Here is a 23087-nt window from a genome sequence, read left to right as displayed (position 1 = left end):
GTGCAAGCAGGGAATTACTGCTTTCCTGTCTTGCCTCCCTCCCTAATGACCATCATCCTTTACCTACGTCCGCCATCCGGAGGGCCTCCCTGCAGCCCAGGTAGCCCGCCAAACCCACCCGCCATATTCTGGAGGTTGAAACCTGGAGGAATCTGGATCCCTTGCGCCATAAGCTGTTTCTGCAACTGCGCCATATCGACATTCATCGGTGGCGGGGGAGCACCGCCCGACATACCCGGAAGCATAGGAAATCCCGGAGGCACGCCTTGGTTAGGACCAGGACCAGGACCAGGCCCCGGGGGACCCCCAGGAGGACCACCCGGAGGACCCTGAGACCCCATAATAGCAGCCAAACGACCAGGATCCATTCCACCCATCGTTCCGGGAAGACCAGGAGGCGGAGGCGGGGGCTGAGCAGCCCCAATACCAGGAAGAAAACCAGCACCCTCATCCCCAGGACCACTACTGATACCCGGCAGCGAGGCACCACCAGGCCGGCGCTGGTCAACCAGACTATCAGCCTCATCTTGTATCTCCTGCTCCTCGTCCTCGCGCATTTGTCGACGGTTATTATTCCGATTGTAGGTCCCCTGTGCCTCGGCAGCTTCTTCACCTATATGGAATCGATCGTACATGTACCCCGTCTCACCGGGTCTAGTCCGCGACCAGAACCGCGTGAAATTATCCTTAGACCCAGACGCAAGGATGTGGCCCAGCGGATGCCAATCCAGCGACCAGATCGTCGCACCGTGCGCATACTGCACCTTGTGCGCGGGGAAAATGACTTGCGCCGGCGTATTCGCCGGGTCGGGACTATCGTACGGCGCGACGGTGGGAACTTGGCCCGTCGGCAGGTGCGGCTCGTCGAGTAGATAGTGGTAAAGCGAGCCGTCTTCTGCACCCGTGGAGATCAGATTGGGGTGAATCGGGTGCCAGGTCAGGGACGAGACGGGCTTTTCGTGGCCGCGCAGGATGCAAATGTCGCGCATCATGCGCAGGTCGAAGACACGGGCGGTCTGGTCGCGCGAGGAGGTGGCGAGGAGATTTCCGTTTACGCGGGAGAATCGCGTTGTGGTCACTGTGTTCTTGTGGCTGTGGAGGGTCGTGAGACAGCGCGCTGTGCGTGGGTCCCAGAATTTTACCTGGTGGTCTTTGGATCCGGAGACCAGGAGGCCCTTTGTTGGGTGCCAGTCGCATGACTTTACGTCCCAGTTGTGGCCGGTTAGGACGGTGTCGCAGGTGCGGGAGGTGAAGTCGAAGATTTTGAGGGTCGTGTCGTCGGAGGCGGAGAGGAATTTCGTGTCGCTGGGGGCCCAGCAGAGGTCGCGGACGGCGTCGTGGTGCGCGTCGTCGATTGTTTCGACGTTGTTGAAGTTGGGTCGCCAGTACTTGATGTCGCCTTTTTGGCCTCCGGAGATCAGCCATTCTTGACTATGTGACCAGCCGAGTGATGTGACACCTGCTTGCACTTGATCGTAGTGAGCCTGGTCAAAGGAGATATCTTAGCAAGGGTTCTTTGCGCAGGATGCGTGGGTGATACGGACATCCATGACGGTTTCGAAATTGAAGGCTGTTCCATTCCAGAGCATAAATTCACCCGTATGCCCACCGGTAAGCAAGCGTCGTCCTTCTGGGGTCCATCGCACCACGACAATTGGCTTCTTAGACTTTCCTATAGACTGATGAAGATGTCGTACGGGGATGGTATCTGCTGGTGAATGAGTTCGCGCAATTGGTGGTAGCATCTAGGTTCACGCGTCGAGTTAGTCAATGTTCGCTCCCATTCTCTCTGTCTATCTTTCTATATGTGCTCCTAGACAGAGGGAAGTGTTTTGCGACAGTACTCACGTCCACCGTGAAGCTGTGACTGGGTCGCTCAGCCTCCAGACGATGTTCGCCTTGGTATCGGGGTCGTCGCGTTCGCATCCACTGCACCATGGAGGACCCATAGTCGGTCACCAACCCTACAGGTTCAGATTGTCAGCGAGGGGTTCAGCAGCGTCAAGCGCAATCACAATAGGGCTCGCAAGGTAACGTACTAGGGCGCCGGGGTCCCGTCTGACCATTATCATAGTCACGGTTGTTCTTGTTATAACGACCAGAAAACTGGCCGTCATTACCTTCATCAACGAAGGACATGATGCGGACTAGAAGCAACCAAAAGAGATAGAAATCACTTCAAACATGACCGTAAAGTGGAGGAAAGTGTGAAGTATTGGGGAACTCTCATTGGTAAAGGGAAGAAAGTGAGAGAGTGAAAGCTCCGGCCGGACCTCCTTGAGTGAAAGGCGGTGATTGGCCTAGATTGCTTAGTATCCTCGCTATGATGCATTAACCTTCATTTCCCCCCGCCAACGTTGGCATTTGCTATTTTAGTTGGGATTTTATTACAGGGGAGGGGATAAGAGGTACCTTTGTATTACCTTTTCTCCTCTTTATCTTCTCTCTCTCTCTCTCACCACTTTTCATTTTCCCACTCTCCTCCTCCCCCACCTCTGGCGTACCTCCCCGGGTCACCTTCCTATCTCCGCATCAGTTCACTCCCCCGATTACCTCGGGAGAGCTGTTCACCATTTGAATCTTCATAATGGCCCGGACAGAGGCCCTTACCACCGCTAGAGAGCAATCCACCCAGACCGTTGAAACTCATGCAGATGCAGATGCGGCTGCAGCTGCACCGAGCTCCAACAAAGATACTACTACACCATCGGCAGCTCCGGGCAAGAAGCCACGCAGCTTATATCGTCATGTCGCTGCATATCATTCCGAAACACGGCACTCAAGTCTGAGTCGCGAATCAGATGAAACAATTAGCTTCTTGGGCTTTCGAAATTTGATGGTTTTGGTGTTGGGTAAGCTCCGATTCTATGTCTATCACATGTTATTTCCCTAAGCTGTTCAAATTGCTAATTTGAATATTCGATTCCCACAGTGGCCATGAACCTCCGCCTGATCATTGAAAATTTCATGAAGGTAAGTTATTAAAAAAAACAGCATTTGGCGAATGCGCCTGGACAGAATTGATTGGATTGCGCAAACGCCTCAATGTCTACCCCTCGCTCCGAGCCTGTCTAACATACATCCTAGTATGGCGTGCTCATCTGCATCAAATGTCACGATTACCGAAAACAAGATCTGGTCCTTGGGTCAATTCTCTTTGCTCTGGTTCCTTGCCATCTGTTCGTCGCCTATCTGGTCGAACTATCAGCAGCAGCATCTGCCAAACAGACAGTCGGCCAACAGAAGAGGACCGCAGAAGAGAAAGAACACGATCAGCAACGATTTCGCTCGACATGGCGCTACACGGCCTTCATCCACACCATCAACGCCACTCTGTGTCTTGCCGTGACTAGCTTTGTAGTTTATTTCTACATCCACCATCCCGGCATTGGTACGCTGTGCCAGTTGCACGCCATCATTGTCTGGCTGAAGAATTGCTCCTATGCATTCACCAACCGAGATCTCCGTCTGGCGTTCCTGAATCCCTCCGCGAACCCGAATCTTCCGGCCATCTATGCCACATGTCCCTATCCTAGAAACATCACTCTGAATAACCTGGCTTACTTTTGGATGGCTCCAACGTTGGTCTACCAACCCGTCTACCCGCGTACCCCGTCTATTCGCTGGCCCTTTGTGTTCAAACGCCTAGGTGAATTCGTCGTTCTGTCCGTGTTCATCTGGCTCCTATCGGCGCAGTATGCAGCGCCCGTCCTGCGCAACTCGATCGAGAAGATCGCCATGTTGGATATTGCTTCGATTCTGGAGCGCGTCATGAAGCTATCTACCATCTCGTTGATTATCTGGCTCGCAGGGTTCTTCGCTCTCTTCCAAGCACTTCTGAACGCGCTGGCAGAAGTGATGCGCTTCGGTGATCGTGAGTTCTACACGGATTGGTGGAACAGCTCCAGCTTGGGCGTTTATTGGAGGTCCTGGAACCGACCTGTGTACCTGTTCATGAAACGACACGTTTTCTCCCCGCTTGTGGGTCGTGGCTGGAGTCCACTGGCCGCAAGTGGCATGGTGTTCTCCCTCTCGGCCATCCTTCACGAAATGCTGGTCGGGATCCCGACTCACAACTTCATCGGCGTGGCTTTCTTCGGAATGATGTTCCAATTTCCGTTGATTATCCTGACGCTGCCCTTTGAGAAGAAGCGCGATCCGCTGGGCAAGACGATTGGCAATTGCATTTTCTGGGTCAGCTTTTGTCTGGTCGGTCAGCCTTTGGGCGCATTGCTCTACTTTTTCGCGTGGCAAGCCAAGTACGGGAGCGTGAGTCGAGCGAACCCTTAATCGTGGGTGTGCTCTGCCCCAACCCTCCTCAGGGTATCCCCGCATTTTGAAATGATACCAGGCAATCGAACCCACGTTAATCTAGCATGGATGTAAATTTGAAATAGCTTACCGCGACTCGAGAGCTTGTTGCCACATAGACAATTGACCGCTCTTTTCGAAATAAGCCAATTGCCGCATACAACCATGCAATGACTGCAGTAGTAGAACAGGCAACTGTGATGATGTGTCCAGTATCCGATCGAAAGCCAAAGAATCTTAGAACCAGGGCTTGGAGCCTCGCAAGGACCGAATCCGATCCCCCTCCCCGCCATGACACGGAATCGGGGCGATGGTTGCGCCGGCGCAGCGATCTTCCGCGTTTCAAGCTCTGCAGCTCCGCCGAACTCCGCTCGAAGCTATAAATGGCCCCATCCCCACAAACGCTACCTCCACTCGATAACATAGTTCGAAGCTCATACTACACAATACACAATGGTCGCAATCACTGTCCCCGATAACTATGGGTAAGTCTTCAATTCATACACCAGCCACATCGTTTCTAACCGGCTTCCTCCAGCGCCGCCATCGCCGTCGCCCTCGGCGCAATCCCCGTCCTCGGCTTCATCCACGGCAACATCACCGGTTCCCTGCGCAAGGCCGCCAAGGTCCCCTACCCGCACAGCTATGCCTCCCTCGAGCAGTGCAAGGAGAATGTATGTTGCTACCAACCGGAAACTTGTGCAAGCGCTACTATTGGAATCAATTAATCACTAACTACTGTCTCACTACAGGCCAAAGCCGAGCAATTCAACTGCGCCCAGCGCGCTCACGCCAATTATCTCGAGAACATGTCCCAGACAATGCTATTCACCCTGGTCGCTGGTCTGAAGTACCCCCAGCTCGCAGCTGGTCTTGGTGCCGCATGGGTGGCTTTCCGCACCATTTTCTTGTACGGTTATGTCTACTCGGGCAAGGCGCAGGGTAAGGGCCGTCTGTATGGTAGCGGGTTCTGGTTGGCGCAGGGTGCGCTGTGGGGATTGACTGTGTTTGGCGTGGCGAAGGAGCTGATGTCCTGGTAAAAGGTCCACGGGAGAAATTTAACGAGTAGATTTCTCTGATATGTCTTATGTATAATAATCAATATTCAAGTTTGTCGCCAATTGACAGTTCTTCTTGATTGGATTTGTGTCAGTCACGTGCCAACATAGGCACCGCCACACCCCGCATGTGTCAAATGTGGCGGATGTCCGCTGTGGCGCCTCAAAAAAAGTTCCCTTCCTTGGGATACACTTGCATTTACATTTACATCTACATTTCACTTCTGCGATCGCCCATTGCTGTTGCTTGACTCAATCCCTGTGGATTTGCAGAGCTTACTGGCACATTTAACTACTCTACAGTAGTCCTCGCCTGACTACGTACATCCACCTTCACTCTCATCCTCATCTTCACCCCGCCAACCCCGCCATCATGTCCTCCAAGTCGCAAATTCCATTTGGCACTCGTGCCAGCAGCCACCCCAATCCTCTGGCTCGCAAGCTCTTTGAAGTCGCCGAAGCCAAGAAAAGCAATGTCACCGTCTCCGCCGACGTGACCACCACCAAGGAACTACTAGACCTGGCCGACCGTACGTAATGGCATTGCTCTTGCTGCTGTTCCCAGTCTTGCGAGCCCAGACCTAACCCAATTGAACCTCCACAGGCCTCGGTCCCTACATCGCCGTCATCAAAACCCACATCGACATCCTCTCCGACTTCAGCGAAGAAACCATCTCCGGCCTCAAGGCCCTCGCGGAAAAGCACAACTTCCTAATCTTCGAAGACCGCAAATTCATCGACATCGGCAACACCGTGCAAAAGCAATACCACGGCGGTGCCCTGCGTATCTCCGAATGGTCCCACATCATCAACTGCGCCATCCTCCCCGGCGAGGGCATCGTCGAAGCCCTCGCCCAAACCGCCCAGGCCGCGGACTTCCCCTACGGCTCTGACCGAGGCCTCCTCATCCTTGCCGAGATGACCTCCAAGGGCTCTCTCGCCACGGGAGACTACACCTCCGCCTCGGTCGACTACGCGCGCAAGTACCAGAGCTTCGTCCTGGGCTTCGTCTCCACCCGCGCTCTGACCGACGTCCCCGCCAGCGTGAGCGCCAACGAGAACGAGGACTTTGTCGTCTTCACCACCGGAGTCAATCTCTCTTCCAAGGGCGACAAGCTCGGCCAGCAATATCAGACCCCGCAGTCGGCTATCGGTCGTGGTGCGGATTTCATCATTGCCGGACGCGGAATCTATGCCGCGCCTGATCCCGTTGAGGCTGCGAAGCAGTACCAGCAGCAGGGATGGGCGGCGTACCTTGCCCGCGTTGGGGGCAGCCAATAGAAAAGAAATTAAAGCGAGAAAGAAAAGGAAATGCACGACTAATTGAAAATTGGGGGGCTGGACTGGACAACCAAGCATGTACGGAGTAGAGGTCAGAAATAGAATATCCCTATGACGTTTTCTTTTCTTCGTTTCTTCTTTTCTTTTCTTTTCTTTTCTTTTCTTATGGACCCTTTTCGCCATACGGGTGCATCCTGCATATGAGTTTCCCAGGTGCATATGATATGAGATGAGATCATGAACATGAACATGAAAATGAACATGAACATGCACACATGAGGCCAGCCATTTCCCTCTCCGACCACACATTTCTGGGAATTTGAATATAGTTGGAGCTATAAACCTTGTCTACACATCATGCAATGCAGCCAAACCGTACCGTGCGCGAGGCAGTCGCACCAGTCCCATGGGAGATAGATTCAAGCAGATCCCAACAGACGATCCATCCTCTCAACTTCAAGTTGCCACATGGACCCATCAATGCAAGCATCGAAATCTAATTCCAAACCCAACACTTGGATTTTCCCTCCATTGTGACGGGCCATGCTCCACCCCCTAGCGTGAAGTCGGAAATGGGGCCACGCGATAAGATGCAATGCAAAAGATAACAGGGCCGATCAACGAGGTGAAACATCGTTCTCGACCACTGAGATAGCTAAACCCCGTCTCTCGCGATAGCTGCATGCAAGATAACCATTCCCACGACGGAATCTCAACCCGCTACCACATGTGCGGAAAATCCTTGCTTCGGCGTCGTCGGCCATGCGCCAACGCGACGCACACGTTCGGGCCTACATCTGCACGCCGAGCCATGACCGCACTTTGCTCTCACGCATTCAATAAGGCGGTGTCTGTCTTCAGCTTCAGCCTCTCTCCTCTCTCCCCTCTCCGGGGGTCTCTCTTCTCCTCATCTTGGCCATGATCTATCCAACTTAGAGCCGGAGCTCGGCTGTAACATGTAGCACGCACACACTGGCAGACACTCCGCGAATTGGGAGCTCCCTTTTGCCGATCTCTCCTCATTTTCCCCTCTTCATGATAGCCAATCGTCATCCGAAACATCCTTACCAAGATGCGCCAACCCCAGATATCCGGTGCTTATCGCGGGGAGGCTGACCCACTTGGACTTGCTTGATAGGAGAACCTCCCCTGGGCATTCCAAGAGCGGAAGAGAAAGAGAGAGAGAGGTCAGTGTGAGATAACGCCACTGGAAGACGCTCTGAAGATCCCCGTGTTACCATGCATCCCAAGCATGCGCGGATGCAGTGCATATAATTCCCCGTTCCGTCCTGAATTGCGGTGAATTTAAATTTGAATTCGAATTCGATTGACTTTGTCCTGCCTAGTCTTGGTCTTGGTTTTGCTCTTGGAGCTTTACTTAAACCTGGCTCTGGCTCCCCCTCCTCTCCATCCTTTCTTCTTTCCATAGCTCCACTTTGGGTACTTTACTACCTTACACAATGGCGGAGAACTCGGGAGATAGGATTGCCGTCGGCGCGTCCTCGGCCGTGGATGTTGAGAAAAGCGCTCATTCTGATCCGACGCTCGAGAAACATGCTCACGATGCCGATGAGGCGATGAAGGCTTTTGATGAGCTACGTGGGGAGGCTATTGAATTGGATGAGGCGACAAACCGCCGACTCCTGAAGACTATTGACTGGCATCTTATGCCGATTATGTGCTGCATCTACGGCATGAATTACTTGGATAGTGAGTACTGAGCCATTTGTCGCTTGTACATACCTGCATCACCGGATACACGGACTGACTGACTCTGCTTCTAGAAACAACTCTTTCGTATGCGAGCGTGATGGGAATTAAGGAGGACTTGAACCTTGTCAATGATCAGTACCAGTGGCTGGGCAGTCTTTTCTACTTTGGTTCGTGATAGCCCCGAAGATACATGAACACAGGTCTATTGTCACCTCTCCCAGATCACTTTCTGACTTCCCCTCAGGTTATCTGGCATTTGAGTACCCGACCAACCGCCTGCTTCAGCGTTTGCCATTGGGCAAATACTCCGCCTTCTGTATCTTGATGTGGGGTCTCGTACTGAGCTGCTTCGCGGGCGTCCACAATTACTCGGGGGCCATCGCTATCCGACTCTTCCTGGGTGTATTCGAGGCAGCCGTTACACCCGGCTTTGCCTTGCTAACTTCACAGGTAAGCAGATGAGCAAAATCCTATATCCTCTCCCACCCTAAATTAACACCTCGTCATAGTGGTACACCAAGAGAGAACAAGGCAGCCGAGTCAACATCTGGTTCAGCTTCAACGGCGTCGGACAAATGTTCGGCGGTCTCATCGCATACGGTATCGCCGTCGGAACCCGAAAGTACGGCTCCTCAATCGAACCCTGGAAAATCGTCTTCCTCGTCACAGGCCTCATGACAATCGCACTGGGCCTCGTCTTCCTATGGATAATCCCCGACAGCCAACTGAACGCCCGCTGGCTCAAAAAGGAAGACCGCATCCTAGCCATCGCCCGCGTTCGCGAGAACCAGCAAGGCATCGGCAACAAGCATTTCAAACTATACCAAGTCAAAGAAGCCCTCATGGACCCAATGACCTGGGCCTTCTTCCTCTACGCTCTAGTCGCGGACATTCCCAACGGCGGTCTGAGTAATTTCTTCAGCCAAATGGTACCTACCTGCCCCCTCCCCTCCCCTCCCCGCCCTTAAGACGAACCTAACACCATCCAGATCACCAGTTTCGGCTTCTCAAAAGAAGAAAGCCTAATCATCGGCGTCCCAGGCGGCGCCGTCGAAGTCATCGCCCTCCTCCTAAACGGCTACATGGGCCACATAACCAACCAACGCGTCCTCTGCAGTTTAGGCGGCCTAGTCGCCGCCTTCGTCGGCATGGTCCTAATCGTCGCCCTGCCAGAGTCAAACAACACCGGCCGATTAATCGGATACTACCTAACTCAAGCGATCCCAACCGCCTTCGTCGCACTCTTATCAATGGTCTCATCCAATGTCGCGGGCTACACGAAGAAAACTACCGTGGCAGCGCTCTACTTGATCGGATACTGTGTCGGAAACATAATCGGTTCGTTCACCCAGCCCAACCCAACCCACCTATGTAAAAATAAATAAAAAAAAGCTAACGGTACAACCTCCCTCAGGCCCACAGACATTCCGCCCACAGGACGCGCCGCAGTACCTCCCCGCCGAAATCACCATCCTCGTGTGTATCGGCGTCGCGCTGATGATCATGCTTTTCATTTACTGGTGGTATGTGAAGGAGAACAAGCGCAAGTTGGCGATCCAGTCCAGGCCGGATTATGTGCGTCTTGAGAATCAGGAGTGAGTCCCGTCCCTTACTTCCCTTTCGTGTTGCGGACGATCTTTTTCTGACGTGCGTCTTATCTAGATTCTTGGATCTTACGGATCGTGAGAATCCGGATTTCCTTTACTCGCTGTGATTGATGGGAGTGTGGAGATTGCTTGCTTTACGACTGGTGGTGATATCCGAGTCTAGGTATCACCCCCGCCTGGTTCGTGGTTGAATTGTATATAGTAGTTTCAAATGCTCAGTAACGCCCTTTTATGAATGCAATGTTGAATTGATGTTTCTGGATTTCAAAATTTGGAGATTGTGAACCTGGAGTATCTGGGATCTGGTCATTTTTTGGCTTAGAACGCGTTGTACTATTGGGAGTACTAGTAACTACCGTTTTCCAACATAAACCTTGTAGTATGATTATGTTGGGAGCTATATTTACCTTGGTCGAACAACCTAGGACCTAAGACCGACATTCTGGATCAAAGAAGTCCTTCTCTCACCAACGAAAGTGATGCTGGAGTCCCACCTGCCAGTGCGTGATGTTTTCCAGTTCATCGGTGCTCAATCTGATAGCCAAGGCAGCCCTGGAGAGATATACTCGTCCACCTGGGCATCCTACTCTCTTTCATCGTCGTCCCGAGGTCGTGATGACTTTAATCTTTTGCCCAGGTGATCCACTGCCCAACTCAGCAATACTGCGCTGGTTGTTGTCTTAATAATCCATAGCACATAGAATCCATCGCTTTTCACTTCACGCCACAGCGATGATAATTTGACATTATTGTGCTGGTTTTCATAGCTATAGCTAGATGGTTATGCTTTATAACCTTGGAATGTGAGAGGTAGCCCTTTTTTTACTTCCAGAACTTGAACATTCTAAGGTTGACATTCCGAGACCAAATATATTCCTGTACTACTAGTACTAGTATCTAGCAGGCAGGCTCAAGATTAAAGCCCAGGCCGCCTAATATTATCGAAACTTGAACAAACCCCTCATTACACTAAAAATATGCTCCCGGCCCGAGGATAATGATCGACTTGCCCCACACAATCTGTGAATGCCTCCGTGATTAGCCAGGAGAGAGAAAACCTTGACTAAAATATGCAAGCAAGATTTCTTTTCTCTTCGTACCCCAACCCCTCAAATACAAAATGGAGGTTTCCAGGGTTCATTGTCAACTACCCCGACCCAAAGATCCTCGGATCATGGATGATCGCCATCTCATCCCGCACAACGCCCGATCTCTTCCGATTCACCAGCTAAGGAAAAGTGAAATGGGCCCGCACCCACCGGGGCTAGACGCTGCTTATTAGCAAACGATTAGCCAATATTTTTGTACAACGGGGTAAACGGGGTAACCGGGGTAAGCCCTTGCTTGTCACTTTAAGCCTTGCTTCTTTGGCTTTTGCTGCTTTCCTTGGCTCTTGGCCCACTGCTCGGATAGTTTTACGTTATTGGGGTTGCGAGGCTTGACTCGCGATGCTAAGTAGTATGTAATACATTGATTTATGTAGCACCCATATATGCAGAATTTTTATAAGAATAGAATTGTCTCGCCCTCAGTGCTCTTTTCGGGGGTTCTGCAATAATAACTTCGAAAAGACGCACTGGGACGCTACGGAAGGTTGTCAAGCTGAATCGAACGAAAATGTCGGAGATATCGATTAAGAAAGTTGAACGACGCGATGATGCTGCCGTGGAAATGTCGTCTCGTCCTTACACTCCTGGGAAACACCTCGCAAACCCTGTAGGTTCCAAATTCCCATTCCCCGGTCCGCATGGTCAAAAGAAGAAATAAAAAAAGGGCTTGTTGCTAACAGATGGTTTGTTTAACTAGGCGCCATTAGCAATGGGCGGATTCGCAACAACCCTCCTCTCCGTCTCGCTGGCGATGATGAATTTCCGCGGCGTCTCGAACCAGACAATTTTTGTTGGAGATCTTTGTTTTGCAGCTTGCATTGGGTTATTGATTTCTGCGCAATGGGAGATGGTTCGCGGCAATACCTTCTCTTATACAGTTTTATCTGCCTATGGTGAGTTCTATCTAGCCCCCGAGGGAGTGAATATCCACCCACCCGCCATGTCTCGCCATCGTCTTCATTTTCTAACAATCCGGCATAAAATAGCAATGTTTTACGGTGGTTATGGAGCGACTCTAATTCCTGCATTCGGAATTATCGATGCCTACGGTGGATTTACGTCGGAGTATTATAATGCCTTGGGCTTTTTCATCCTTTGTAAGTTGGATCCGAGTTGACTGTTGACATCATAGCACTAGACTGCAGTCCATTGCATATTTCTTGCCTGATAGACCGTTATTGGCTAACTTATCCGGCAGTGTGGGGTGTTTTCAACCTCTTTTTCTTGATCGCCAGTATTCGACTGTATGTTTTTTCAACTCATCCCAGCGCCAGCCGTGTCTGTGAATGTCCTTCCAACTAACCCCCTTTTCTTCCAATTCAGCAACGTGGTTTATATCATCATTTTCCTCTCGCTCGAATTATGTCTCATCTTCGATGCTGCCTCCCAGTTCAAGCGCGCCGACGGCATGATTGAAACCAGCGAGACCTTTTCGAAGGTTGGCGGTGCTTTTGCATTTGTGGCCAGTATTTTCGGGTATTATACCGTGCTGCATTATTTGTGCCAGGAGTCTTTGCCATTTACTGTTGTTATGGGGGATACTTCCAGGTTCTTTGACAGACGTGCTCGGATTCCTCCTGCGGGTGAGAAGGAGAGAGATGACATTGTTTGATGGGCGCGGGCGTCTACAGTTTCGTGGAAATGGCCTTTCTGGTCATTTTTCTGGTCGCATTGGGCGCTCCAAAGGTTAGAAATAACCTTGAAATAAAAGTTAGATGATAGACGAGCGAGGCTAAGCAGTCCTCTATTTAATGTCCGTAATGGTGAATTTATTCATGGAATAAATAAATTCAATTCCAAGCTTTTCAAGTATGATACGAGTCCGAGTTATGATGGTCTATGCCAGCCTTGGACTGGGGTTCCAAGGTTTTATCCAGCGTATAATTTTATTAGTACTCAGTAGGCAGGCTGAGATCTGGAATGTCTCTATGGATCTTAAACTTGAATCTAAAAACATGAAATTCAATATGATAGGTATAATGAATAATCTTATGTGCTGTCAAGTATGGCATTTTCGGAACTCCCTCGCGAGTCATAGGCAGTCCAGTGTGGATTACCTCCCGAATAGGACTGCAAATGCGAACCACTCTGAGATTCCTTCGCAATGCCCCACATCATCTACTTCCAGATTAGAGCGAGTACACCATTCAACTCATTAGAAAAGTGACTCAGATATTCGGAGAGTTCAGCAGACTAGCTAAGATATCTTGAAGTTTGTAGAAGCCAAGTTTACCTCAGGCAAGCTTAATCTCATCACGGCCCTGGACCTAACATAATGACGGTGCAACATAATGGATTGATAGTTCATCCCTTTCAGAGTCGGTTTCCGCGGACGCCGGAGAGGTATAACCCCGCATTCTAGCTTGCAATTCTGATGATAAGAGGAAACTCTATCGTGGTCTATAAGTAGATAAATAGAGATACCTCCACCGAAATACTAGAGACGGCTTCGCATATGTGTCACGGTGGTGAACAGCTTTTCCAAGATATTAATCTACTATCAGACCGGGCCAAATAAACGCCAGTGTACAGCCATGACCACACGAGAGGGATTCTACGACCGGAAGGAAGGCTTCCAGCAAGGGCTTCCGTGCACGGCAACAATCACCCCACGAACTAACGTGCCGGCTCAAACATCGGACATATTCGATGTCATTGTAATAGGCGCAGGATACGCCGGCCTGATAACATGCCGAGACCTTTGTAACTCAGGTATGGTTCCCTTAGGCTGTAACTGTGAATAAACTGTCTTGAATGATGATACTAAATAAGCAACTGCCAATCAGGATTCAAGGTTCTTCTAATCGAGGCCCGAGACAGAATCGGCGGAAGAACATACACAGCCAATATTGACGGCCATCTTTACGAGATGGGTGGTACTTGGGTTCACTGGAACCAAGCTCATGTGTGGCACACAATGCACCGATATGGAATGACGGAGCTTTCAAGTAGTGCTCCAAGAGACATTGGCTGTCAAAGATTTACCGTGTCTGTCGATGGAAAGAAAACCGAATTAAGCCGACACGATGAAGTAAGTGATAATCTAGTACTAGATTATCCCATTGGGACTCAAGGAGAGCGGGGGCTGATTTCCATTTAGGAATCAATCATGCAAAGAGGATTTGAAGAGCTGTTCAATATTGACGGGCAAAGTGGTAGAGCATTGATGCCTTATCCACACGACCCGCATCATAATCCCGATATCAAAGCCTGGGAAGCGATATCCGCAGCCGAGCGGATAGAGAAAATAAAGCCGATTCTCAATGAAGTCGAACTGGCGACACTACAAGCGTCCATCGGAGCGATATCGGGCAATACCATGCAAAATACGGGCTTTTTCGATCTTCTCCGCTGGTGGGCTCTCAGTGGGTATAGTGCAGCCGGCGTTTTTGAGTTCACTGAGACCTATAAAATTGCAGCTGGACAGTCATCTTTTGCGCGGATCATCTTTGAGGAAGCCTTAGCAACGGGAAACCTCCGCTATACATTTGACACAGTTATAAGCACCGTGGAAGATAGCGGGACCCTGGTAAAGGCCACCACTTTATCGGAGACGAAGTGGCTGGCGAAGAGATTAGTTTCTACGATTCCGCTGAACGTTCTGTCTCAGGTCCAATTCAACCCCCCTTTACCACCCAAGAAGCTAGCAGCGACTCAAAAGGGACACATTAACTTTGGAGCGAAAGTGCATCTGGAGGCCGAGGGTTCGGATCTGAGATCTTGGTCTGGGGCCGCTTGGCCGAGTAAAAGGGTCTTCGCATGTCATGGCGATGGCCTGACCAATGCGGGAAAAAACACGCACATTGTCTGTTTCGGCTCAAATAATGAATTCGCGCATCCACGTGAAGACTGCAAGGAATTCGCAGCGGAAGTGAAGCAATTAATGCCTATGCAAATTAATAAAGTGGTGAGTTGGAAAAGAGAATTCCCAATGCATCACAGGCCGTGTTACTAATGGGGCTAGATCTGGCATAATTGGCTCAAAGATCCATTCTCACGTGGTACCTGGTGTGTCTTTCCTCCAAGCTACAGCTTTCAGTATCTTGAAGCCCTGAGAGAGCGACATGGGAATATTCTGTTTTCTAGTGCAGATTGGGCTCTTGGCTGGCGGGGGTTTATTGACGGAGCGATCGAAGAAGGATCACGGGCCGCGAAACAAATCATAGATGAATTAGGCTTTCCCAAGAGGATCGCCGGTTTACTATAGGGTTCATGCGGGAATGCTTGATTATCGAATATTATTGGGACAAGGCAATTCGAGACGAGGAACGCCGCTGCCAACGATGATCGTACTTTTGTCTCGGCGCTAAATATTGTTGAGAATTGACCGCAATTTCATTTACGGAGTAGCCCATCGATGGTCTGTTTACGGAGTAGGCTACCTAGTTTAATCTCTTTTAGTCAAATTAAGTGGCATTAGTTAGCCTGGAAAACAGTGCCTGGAAAATAGTGCTTGTTGGTTGAGTGCAGATGATAGATTGAATGTCTTGGAATAGTCTGATTGCGTCGTCAACAAACCCCCCTTTACCTGAGCAAATAAAAGTTTTAACCTTGACCCGCATGCACGAGGGTTTAGCATGTTTATTCTGCCGTGGAAAACTATCGTGACATTGGAAAGTTCATACTAGTCTAGCTCTTAAACCGGTATTTGACACACTCAGCATCATAATGATGCGTGATATCGGCCTGCTAGCGGTGTGAATCATGAACCGTGAACACTGTTAAACAGTGGATTAGACAGCGGTGGACTGTGCGAGTAGAAAATGCAAATCCACCCCACGTTGCTAAGCGTGCCAAGCACCTCTCGCCCGAAAATGCAATCAAGTCCGTTCGGTATTTGAAATCTCTCACACGCAGCCCATCAAAAATTGGCTACAAACCCGCACCGATCGGCCACTGAGACAAGCGCTGGACCTGCCAGAGTTCGTTAGTGTGTTGAAAAATTCTTGCGTGCGATCGGCAGGCCAACGCAGACTCTCCGCTAATTTAGGAAAAGAGAAGAGAGGATTTGTTCATTTGATGATGCCTTTTGTGGGGCGAAGGGCGGGGTGTACCATACATACTGGTTAGCCTGAGGTGTTAATTGTGGTACCAGGTGGAATGTCCCGCCCACGTCGCATCTTGACTGGAGTTCTGGAACGAGTTAGGGTGTTTAGGGTCCTTAGGGTGCTTAGGTCGCTGGCTTTGCTCCGTATAAGCCCTCCTGCAGGGACTGGCGGCGCCTGCTGTAACCCTGATGGTTAAAATAGTTGACGCGCGGGTCTAAATCAGTACCTGGATTGACATGGATTGACATTGCATCAACTGAATGGTAGCCGAGAACGGTAGAAATCGGACAAGGCAACCCAATAGGCATCCTGGATAGGACCAGGACACAGGGACCCCTGCGTCTTCCGTCACTGCAGGGGCGTTGGGAGACGATCCAGACCGTGCGAGGTCGGGGAGTCTGTACGGAGTAGTTCTTGGCTGTGGCTCTGGCTCTGGCCCTAGCTTTGGCTTTTTTCGAGGTGGAGGCGCTCGTTGCCCCCACCATCTCCGCCTGGTCCTGGTCCTGTCTTCCTCGAGGAGCGGTGTGCGCAAATGAAATGAATTAAAATGTCGATGTTGGGTCCCAGTGTCGTGCAGCCGTTCCTTTTCCCCCCCCCATCTTTATTTCTCGTGAGACTAATAATTTTGCTTAAATCAACTAGACCATCGGGGTACTTCCCCTTCCTCTTCTTCTGCCCCTCCCCTTCTTTCTTTATTCCCTTTTTCTTTTCTTTTTATAGACGGACGGTGCATGGTTGCATGGGATGCATAATGCGAGCTGCCCCTCCTGCCCAGCCCTAATATTCTTCGTCTCAAGTATCGATCGACAAGGCGCACTCTCTGTCTTTCTGCCGTTGGCCAGCTGCCTTTGTTTCTTTGCTCCTATAGGTCTCATTTAGAGAGCCTATAGAGAAGGTTTGCGAATGGCCGTCACATGGTGTGGTCGTGGCGATCTTCACATGGACGCACCTGCTGCAGCACATCCCTGTCTTGAGATCAAATCTCTGGAAACGACAGTTGTCGAGCTGCCTGCGAAATGCACTTCCCAGTCGCCCTCGAAATCGCCCTCTCAGCTTTTGCCCAAGATGGATATCCCTAAAGTGAAGAGAATCGACCCGCCATCCACCACCATCACTGCCGACTCACCACCTACCTCTACTGGACCACGGAGGGGTTCGCGCCCAACCTCTGCAAATGAATCAGCATATCACTCGCGATCCAACTCAAGCAGTACTGCTCGATCACGTCCTTCCAGTCGGCATGGTTCATTACATTCGTCGCGGAGGGCAGTTGCCAGTGCGAACATCGTTCCTGTCCCGTCCACTCGCCCCTCACCCCATGAGAGACGAGAGTCTTTGTTGGCACTCCATCGAGATTCGTGCCGTTTGTTTCAAGAAATCAACACATCTACAACATCTGCGGAAGATGCGCGCTCGGTTCCAGCCCTCTCAAGGTCCCCGTCATCGACATATACTTCCCGACGTGAAGGCCGTACTTCGTCTGAGACAGGCGGTTCAGCACCCCCATCTCCGGTTGCATCGTCACAATCCAGCCGTCGCTTTGACTTTGAGCATCGCAATTCAATAACCTCAATAATGGCACCGCTCCCTCTCCAAGCTCGAGACCGGTCGAATACCCTCCCAAACAAGACACCCGAATATGAGTGTGTTCAAATTCCATCTGCCTCCTCTATTCACGTCCCGGAGACTGTAACAGAGTGGACATCACCTTCCACTCGACGGGCAGAATATGAGAAGATTGACCGTGCAGGCCGCGGTGTTCGCGGCTTATGGCGTCGTGTCGCACCCCGCTGGTGTCAAGCTCAAGACGCAAGAACGCCATTCTTCAAGGAAGGAAACACCAGCCGAGAGGGCAGTGTGCGTCGATTCCGAATGGACCTACCGGATGAAGAGCTGGAAGATACCCTTCATAAGCAGCACGAGAAACCAGAGGTGCAAATATTGGATTTCCTCGGCAAGGGAATAGAAAATGGTCCTCGACGCTGGACATATCGTCGGACCAAGACTTCCCCTGCATAAGGTTTTTCTTTTCTTTTCTTTTTTTTATAAATCGCAATAGCGCATCGGCACTGGTGCCTCACGCTTTGCTTTCAACGCATCCATGACTACAGATTGATGAGTGGACTCCACTGCATTTGCATTGCATTGCGCTTGGCTTGCATACTCTATACCTACGCTTCCTCCTCTTCCCTTTCTGTGAATATTGCTCCCCCTTCCTTGCCACTAATTTCGAGCTCTCTGGATGAGAATAACCTGGTTTACCTTTTGCTTTCCGTTCATCATTCTTCATTGCATCACTTACCAAGAACTCAAGATACCCGACAATCAGCACCGTTGTACATACCAATACGATGCCGATTGCATATAGTTACCCGGCTAGCAACGACAATATCATCTTTTACTCCAGAAATCTTTAAATATTTATTAATATGTTCGTATTTATTGGCAGTACTTTGTACTTCGTAAATATTCCTAAAATGATTTAAAAGGACGATCACCACATAGTGCTAGTAGTACTAGTGGGGCCAGCGAACTGTGGTTGGCTCACCCAGTAGAGTGAAGGAAGTTCCCGTCAATACCACCCAAGGGCTAGTATGAATGAAACTTGAAACAGTTGGATTTCCAACTTAGATATACAATGAATTAATTCTATATTTTAGTTTACTCCCTAATCTAAAATATCAAGAATAATGATCAGAATGTTTATGTCTACCGAGGCTATAGTTCGTACTGCCGTGATTCACCGACCTTCATCCGGGTGAGCCGGGCGCCAACGAGGGCGTCAACTTGCAATGGTCAGCAACATCAACCACCCTCGTTTCCATTCTATTTTAAGCCTCACGCTTCAGGAACCTCGTTTATTGATTGCTTGTTGATATCTTGGCATACCTGTTTGCACCCGTTCATAGGACAGCCATATTTCACAATGGTATCCTCCCTCGACCCCTTCTGGGGCCCTCCGACATCCTACTTGAAGTACGTTCGTGTTGCTACCTAACTCCAAAACATGTTTCCTCCCCAATGGCTGTGAAAGATACAGCCTGAAACTGACTGGTTCTAGCTTCTGTGAAGAGGTATGTTTCCCCCCCCCTCCTATTTTGGTCGTGACTCTCTTCTTGGAACAAACAAAGAAAATACAAAAAAAAATACAAAAAAACCGGTATCTGACGCGGCCCAAATAGGATTATGTCATAACTCGATTTGTGGCCGAATTCATCAATACATTCAGTAGCTGTGTCTATAGTCAGTGCCACATATACTCCAGCTCGATCAAGCAGAAAACTAATTCTTATCATTTAGTTTGCTATGGTATCTATGGCCTGGTTCAACTCCGCCAAAAGCCCCAGGCTGCTTTCCGCTCCATTTCCTATTTCGGACTCATCGGAGTCGGCGTCTGTTCCGCTGGATACCATATGACCCTCAAATATCATACCCAAATGTGTATGTTTTAATCCAGCTCATCATATGCCTTCCCTGCCTACCCTGGGGTATCGGGTGTTCTTGGCTGACCATCAAATTCCAGCGGATGAGTTGTCAATGCATCTCCTCACTACGCCGCTTCTTTATCGCATATTATCATTCAAAGCCAGCCCTGATCGCGCCCGGCTGATTGGAATCATTCTATCCGTTCTTTTTACTATCGTTATGGTTGTTCACATGGTCATGGATGAATTCCTTCTCCATGCTGCGTCCTTCGGCTTGGCCGTTTACTTGATCGGCTCCCGAACACCCAAACTTATTCCAGCCCAAGTTACCGATTTAAAGCTGAGAAAGGCTCTTCGCTACCTTTCCTTTTTTGGATGCTGTATGTTGCTATACTTTATCAAAGACTAGATTGATAAGAATTTCGCTAATCATCACAGTCTGCTTCGGCTTTGGCTATTTCGTCTGGTTGATTGACGAATTCGGCTGTGGCATCTTGACGGGAGCTAAGCAAACTGTCGGACTTCCTCTGGCCTTTTTGTTCGAGTTTCATGGGTGGTATGTATACTTATTTACCGGAAGATCGTTATCAAGGCTTGCTAACTCAACATAGGTGGCACTTCTTCACTGCCATTGGTGGCTACATCGCGGTCGCGACTGTGGATCTTCTTACTTCCGGCGAGGCCGACGAGATCTCTAGTTCTTCTTTCGCCTGGCCAGTGGGCCCTGTGTTCGGAATCATGCAGGGCATGGTTGCCTCCGAGAAAGAAGTTTAATCGTTCAAGTTGTTGGGATCGAAGAGGTAACGAAGCAAGCTGGTCTCTGTGACTAGACATCATGAAGCGGCACGAGGGGAGGATGCCAGGCGATATGCAGCAGAGCATGAATACCAGAGTCTCCCGCCAGACTCAAAATTACCCATAGAAACGAACATGCAAATAGACTACAATCATTTTCAAAGACCGATATCATGCCTCACTTCTGACGCTTTTTCTCTGCCAAGGACTTCCCCCACTCCCCCCGCCCTGTCGATGACAGAAGGACCCACCGGGGAATGACTCTACTATTTATCTTCCCCTCCCTCCTGTACATGATTTTTCTTTTTCTGTTTCTTATTTCGCGAATATCCATGCCTCTATTTTGAATATTGGTCATCATGCGCAGTCAGGCTCAAGAAACCGATTTTGAACTAGCCGGGCTTAACGCCGGATCTGAGAACCCACCACTGGCAGATACTGCAGTCTCACTTGCATTTCCAGATGGCGGAAAAGAGGCATGGACTTGCTTACTAGGCTCAGCCTTGATTTTATTTCCATCGTTTGGATTTCAAACCGCCAGTATGTATATTGCCTGCCAAGAATTCCCTCGCCGTCATTAACCCGCGTCTCTGTAGTTGGATCCGTCCAGGACTATCTCAGTACCCATCAACTAGCGGATTACACGGTTAGAGACGTGGGCTGGATCACTGCGGTCCTAGTATTTCTCACTTTATTCCTGGGAATCCAGGTTGGCCCACTATTTGATCGATATGGACCTCGCATGCTGTTGATCATTGGGTCACTCGGTAGCACCGCCTCGTACTTCCTGCTCGCCGAGTGCACGAAGTACTGGCATTTCATGCTATGTCTCAGTGTACTGGGCGGTATCTCTTCAGCAGTCGTGACAACAGTTTCCATCTCCGTGTTAAGCCACTGGTTTTATAGACGGCGTGCACTCGCTTCTGGCCTCTGCATGTCCGGCTCATCGGCTGGCGGTGCAATCATTCCCTTGCTCCTGCGAACACTTTTCAAAGAATACGGCTGGACGTGGTCGATTCGGATCATCGGGTTTATGGCACTTGGCTGCTACGCAGCTGGAATCATGCTTGTGAAGGGCCGACTGCCGATGGTTGGCGAGACGAAAGCCATTGTCGATCTCCGTGCGTTCAAGGCGCCAAGACTGTGTTTTCTTGCGGTGGCGGTGTTTGCTTTTGAATTTATCATCTTTGGCTGTGCGGCTCTTCTTCCGACTTATGTTCGCTACTCGGGTCTCGACCTTGATGTTCAGTTTTACTCGCTCACTGTGCTGAACAGTATGAGTCTGGTCGGTAGAGTACTACCCGGTGTTGCGGCAGATCTATTTGGTCGATTCAACATCCTGTTGACTCTGGCGTGCATCACTCTGGTCATCATGGGGAGTGTTTGGATTCCCTTCGGGTCTCAGAACGAAGCGACGCTGTATGCGGTTGTCGCCATCTTTGGCTTCGGGTCGGGCGGTTGGGTCTCTTTGGCTCCTGTCTGCGCGGGCCAGCTTTGTCGCACGGAGGAATATGGCCGATTTTACGGCACAATATACTCCGTTGCTGCATTTGGAGTGTTGTTAACGGTTCCTGTTGGTGGTGAGCTTCTTCAATCGACGACACCCCAAGCCCTTGTCGGCTTTTATGCCGCAGTCCTTCTCATTGGGCTTATTTCTGTGGGTATGTCGCGATGGGCACTGCTTGACTGGAAGTGGAAGTGGAAAGTAAAAGTCTGAAAGAAAGCGGAAGCAAAAGCAGCAGGCCAAAATATCACAATAATTTCGTCAATTGTTCATAGCGCCGGTAAATTATAGAATGCATAAGCGCCGGGTATATCAAAACAGAACCCAAAATGCCTTTTTTTTCCAGAGACGGAGACAAACAAATGGCCTTTTCCGAGCCTTCCGTGCCCCGCTGCCGAGCTCTCGAGTATTCACATTTACAACAGATCGAAGTCGTCCAGCTTGTCGCGGTATTGCATAATGTTGCGCTTGATCTTGCTGGAGTCGACCCAGGTGACGAAGTCCTCCATGTTGCGAGTAACCAGGAAAGCGGGATCGTTAACGACTTCAGTTCCAACGCGGACGTGGCCTTGCTCGATGAAGGTAGTAGCCTATTCTACCAGTTAGAATTCATATTCCTTTGTTTTTCCCCTTCTCCTGCACCACCCGCACTTCGCGCGTGGTTCAAAAACTTACAGCCTTGATAGTCTGAACCATCCTCGTGCGCACCATCAGCACCGCCAAACGTCTCCGGCAGAGAGCAGACACAGTGACCTCTCTCTCAACACGGGACAAGCCCGCACCCTGCTCACGAGACTGCTTCAGGATTCCCATGCGCCACAACTTCTCCAACAGCTCGGACTCGAGTTTCCTGCGGACGGGGTCCGACTCCGGGTCTAGCTGAGAAAGCTTATGGGCGAGCTGGCGGAGGGATCCGCACATGGCGTTGTACTTGCGGTAGTCCATTGGGTCTTGGAGGAGGTAGCGCTGGCGGATCTCATGTTCGCGGTGATTTCCGTCGGACTTGTAGGTGTGGAAATCGACCTTCCGGAGAAGTCTGTAATGGGAGCTTGTCAACGATTGTTCTTGCCTCGTCGCAAGCTTGTGCTGGCGGTGGCTCTGGGCTTAGGGATGGCGAAGAGTGCGTGGCCGGACTTACTTCTTCTCGTGATGCTTGAGCTGACGGACCATCTTGTAGAGGGTTTCGAGGTTCGGTCACTCGAAAACGGGGATGCTCAAGGGTTTTTTGCGACTGGA

The 23087-nt window shown here is 50.3% G+C and overlaps 11 protein-coding genes across 11 annotated transcripts; 9 read left to right on the top strand and 2 right to left on the bottom strand.

Annotated features, from left to right (window-relative positions):
• Positions 1 to 59: 59 nt before the first annotated feature.
• N7533_007705 (WD40 repeat domain-containing protein) lies at positions 60 to 2139 on the bottom strand (the record flags this gene model as incomplete). Its single annotated transcript, XM_057104355.1, has 4 exons — positions 60 to 1484; positions 1545 to 1745; positions 1849 to 1964; positions 2040 to 2139. The coding sequence occupies 4 exons, from the start codon at positions 2137 to 2139 to the stop codon at positions 60 to 62; spliced, it is 1842 nt and encodes a 613-aa protein (XP_056959312.1).
• Positions 2140 to 2587: 448 nt separating this feature from the next.
• On the top strand, positions 2588 to 4290 carry N7533_007704 (putative diacylglycerol O-acyltransferase (DgaT); the record flags this gene model as incomplete). Its single annotated transcript, XM_057104354.1, has 3 exons — positions 2588 to 2852; positions 2933 to 2973; positions 3088 to 4290. 3 exons carry the CDS (start codon positions 2588 to 2590, stop codon positions 4288 to 4290), a joined length of 1509 nt encoding a protein of 502 aa, XP_056959311.1.
• A 474-nt stretch (positions 4291 to 4764) lies between these two features.
• N7533_007703 (MAPEG family protein) lies at positions 4765 to 5351 on the top strand (the record flags this gene model as incomplete). The annotated part of the gene is made up of 3 exons (XM_057104353.1): positions 4765 to 4796; positions 4850 to 4985; positions 5064 to 5351. The coding sequence occupies 3 exons, from the start codon at positions 4765 to 4767 to the stop codon at positions 5349 to 5351; spliced, it is 456 nt and encodes a 151-aa protein (XP_056959310.1).
• A 391-nt stretch (positions 5352 to 5742) lies between these two features.
• On the top strand, positions 5743 to 6650 carry pyrG (orotidine-5'-phosphate decarboxylase pyrG; the record flags this gene model as incomplete). The annotated part of the gene is made up of 2 exons (XM_057104352.1): positions 5743 to 5899; positions 5974 to 6650. 2 exons carry the CDS (start codon positions 5743 to 5745, stop codon positions 6648 to 6650), a joined length of 834 nt encoding a protein of 277 aa, XP_056959309.1.
• A 1460-nt stretch (positions 6651 to 8110) lies between these two features.
• On the top strand, positions 8111 to 10077 carry N7533_007701 (allantoate permease family MFS transporter; the record flags this gene model as incomplete). Its single annotated transcript, XM_057104351.1, has 7 exons — positions 8111 to 8360; positions 8435 to 8530; positions 8608 to 8813; positions 8873 to 9292; positions 9353 to 9701; positions 9778 to 9958; positions 10026 to 10077. 7 exons carry the CDS (start codon positions 8111 to 8113, stop codon positions 10075 to 10077), a joined length of 1554 nt encoding a protein of 517 aa, XP_056959308.1.
• A 1510-nt stretch (positions 10078 to 11587) lies between these two features.
• Positions 11588 to 12691, top strand: N7533_007700 (GPR1/FUN34/yaaH; the record flags this gene model as incomplete). The annotated part of the gene is made up of 4 exons (XM_057104350.1): positions 11588 to 11686; positions 11777 to 12176; positions 12278 to 12323; positions 12403 to 12691. 4 exons carry the CDS (start codon positions 11588 to 11590, stop codon positions 12689 to 12691), a joined length of 834 nt encoding a protein of 277 aa, XP_056959307.1.
• Positions 12692 to 13613: 922 nt separating this feature from the next.
• Positions 13614 to 15286, top strand: N7533_007699 (flavin monoamine oxidase family protein; the record flags this gene model as incomplete). Its single annotated transcript, XM_057104349.1, has 4 exons — positions 13614 to 13791; positions 13866 to 14110; positions 14180 to 14986; positions 15044 to 15286. The coding sequence occupies 4 exons, from the start codon at positions 13614 to 13616 to the stop codon at positions 15284 to 15286; spliced, it is 1473 nt and encodes a 490-aa protein (XP_056959306.1).
• Positions 15287 to 17066: 1780 nt separating this feature from the next.
• On the top strand, positions 17067 to 18146 carry N7533_007698 (uncharacterized protein; the record flags this gene model as incomplete). Its single annotated transcript, XM_057104348.1, has 1 exon — positions 17067 to 18146. One exon carries the CDS (start codon positions 17067 to 17069, stop codon positions 18144 to 18146), a length of 1080 nt encoding a protein of 359 aa, XP_056959305.1.
• Positions 18147 to 19053: 907 nt separating this feature from the next.
• Positions 19054 to 20326, top strand: N7533_007697 (ceramidase; the record flags this gene model as incomplete). The annotated part of the gene is made up of 7 exons (XM_057104347.1): positions 19054 to 19103; positions 19189 to 19201; positions 19310 to 19370; positions 19428 to 19568; positions 19651 to 19932; positions 19991 to 20108; positions 20164 to 20326. The coding sequence occupies 7 exons, from the start codon at positions 19054 to 19056 to the stop codon at positions 20324 to 20326; spliced, it is 828 nt and encodes a 275-aa protein (XP_056959304.1).
• Positions 20327 to 20706: 380 nt separating this feature from the next.
• N7533_007696 (uncharacterized protein) lies at positions 20707 to 22064 on the top strand (the record flags this gene model as incomplete). The annotated part of the gene is made up of 2 exons (XM_057104346.1): positions 20707 to 20887; positions 20944 to 22064. The coding sequence occupies 2 exons, from the start codon at positions 20707 to 20709 to the stop codon at positions 22062 to 22064; spliced, it is 1302 nt and encodes a 433-aa protein (XP_056959303.1).
• A 203-nt stretch (positions 22065 to 22267) lies between these two features.
• On the bottom strand, positions 22268 to 23021 carry N7533_007695 (snoRNA-binding rRNA-processing protein IMP3; the record flags this gene model as incomplete). Its single annotated transcript, XM_057104345.1, has 3 exons — positions 22268 to 22441; positions 22527 to 22887; positions 22990 to 23021. 3 exons carry the CDS (start codon positions 23019 to 23021, stop codon positions 22268 to 22270), a joined length of 567 nt encoding a protein of 188 aa, XP_056959302.1.
• Between the last annotated feature and the right edge of the window lie 66 nt (positions 23022 to 23087).

This window comes from Penicillium manginii, assembly GCF_028828005.1.
Source record: "Penicillium manginii strain IBT 31320 chromosome Unknown utg000005l:1.0-5665137.0:1.0-5668048.0, whole genome shotgun sequence".
Taxonomy (NCBI): Eukaryota; Fungi; Ascomycota; class Eurotiomycetes; order Eurotiales; family Aspergillaceae; genus Penicillium; species Penicillium manginii.
Note: the sequence above shows the minus strand (reverse complement) of the source record. Positions and strands in the feature narration are given on the sequence as shown.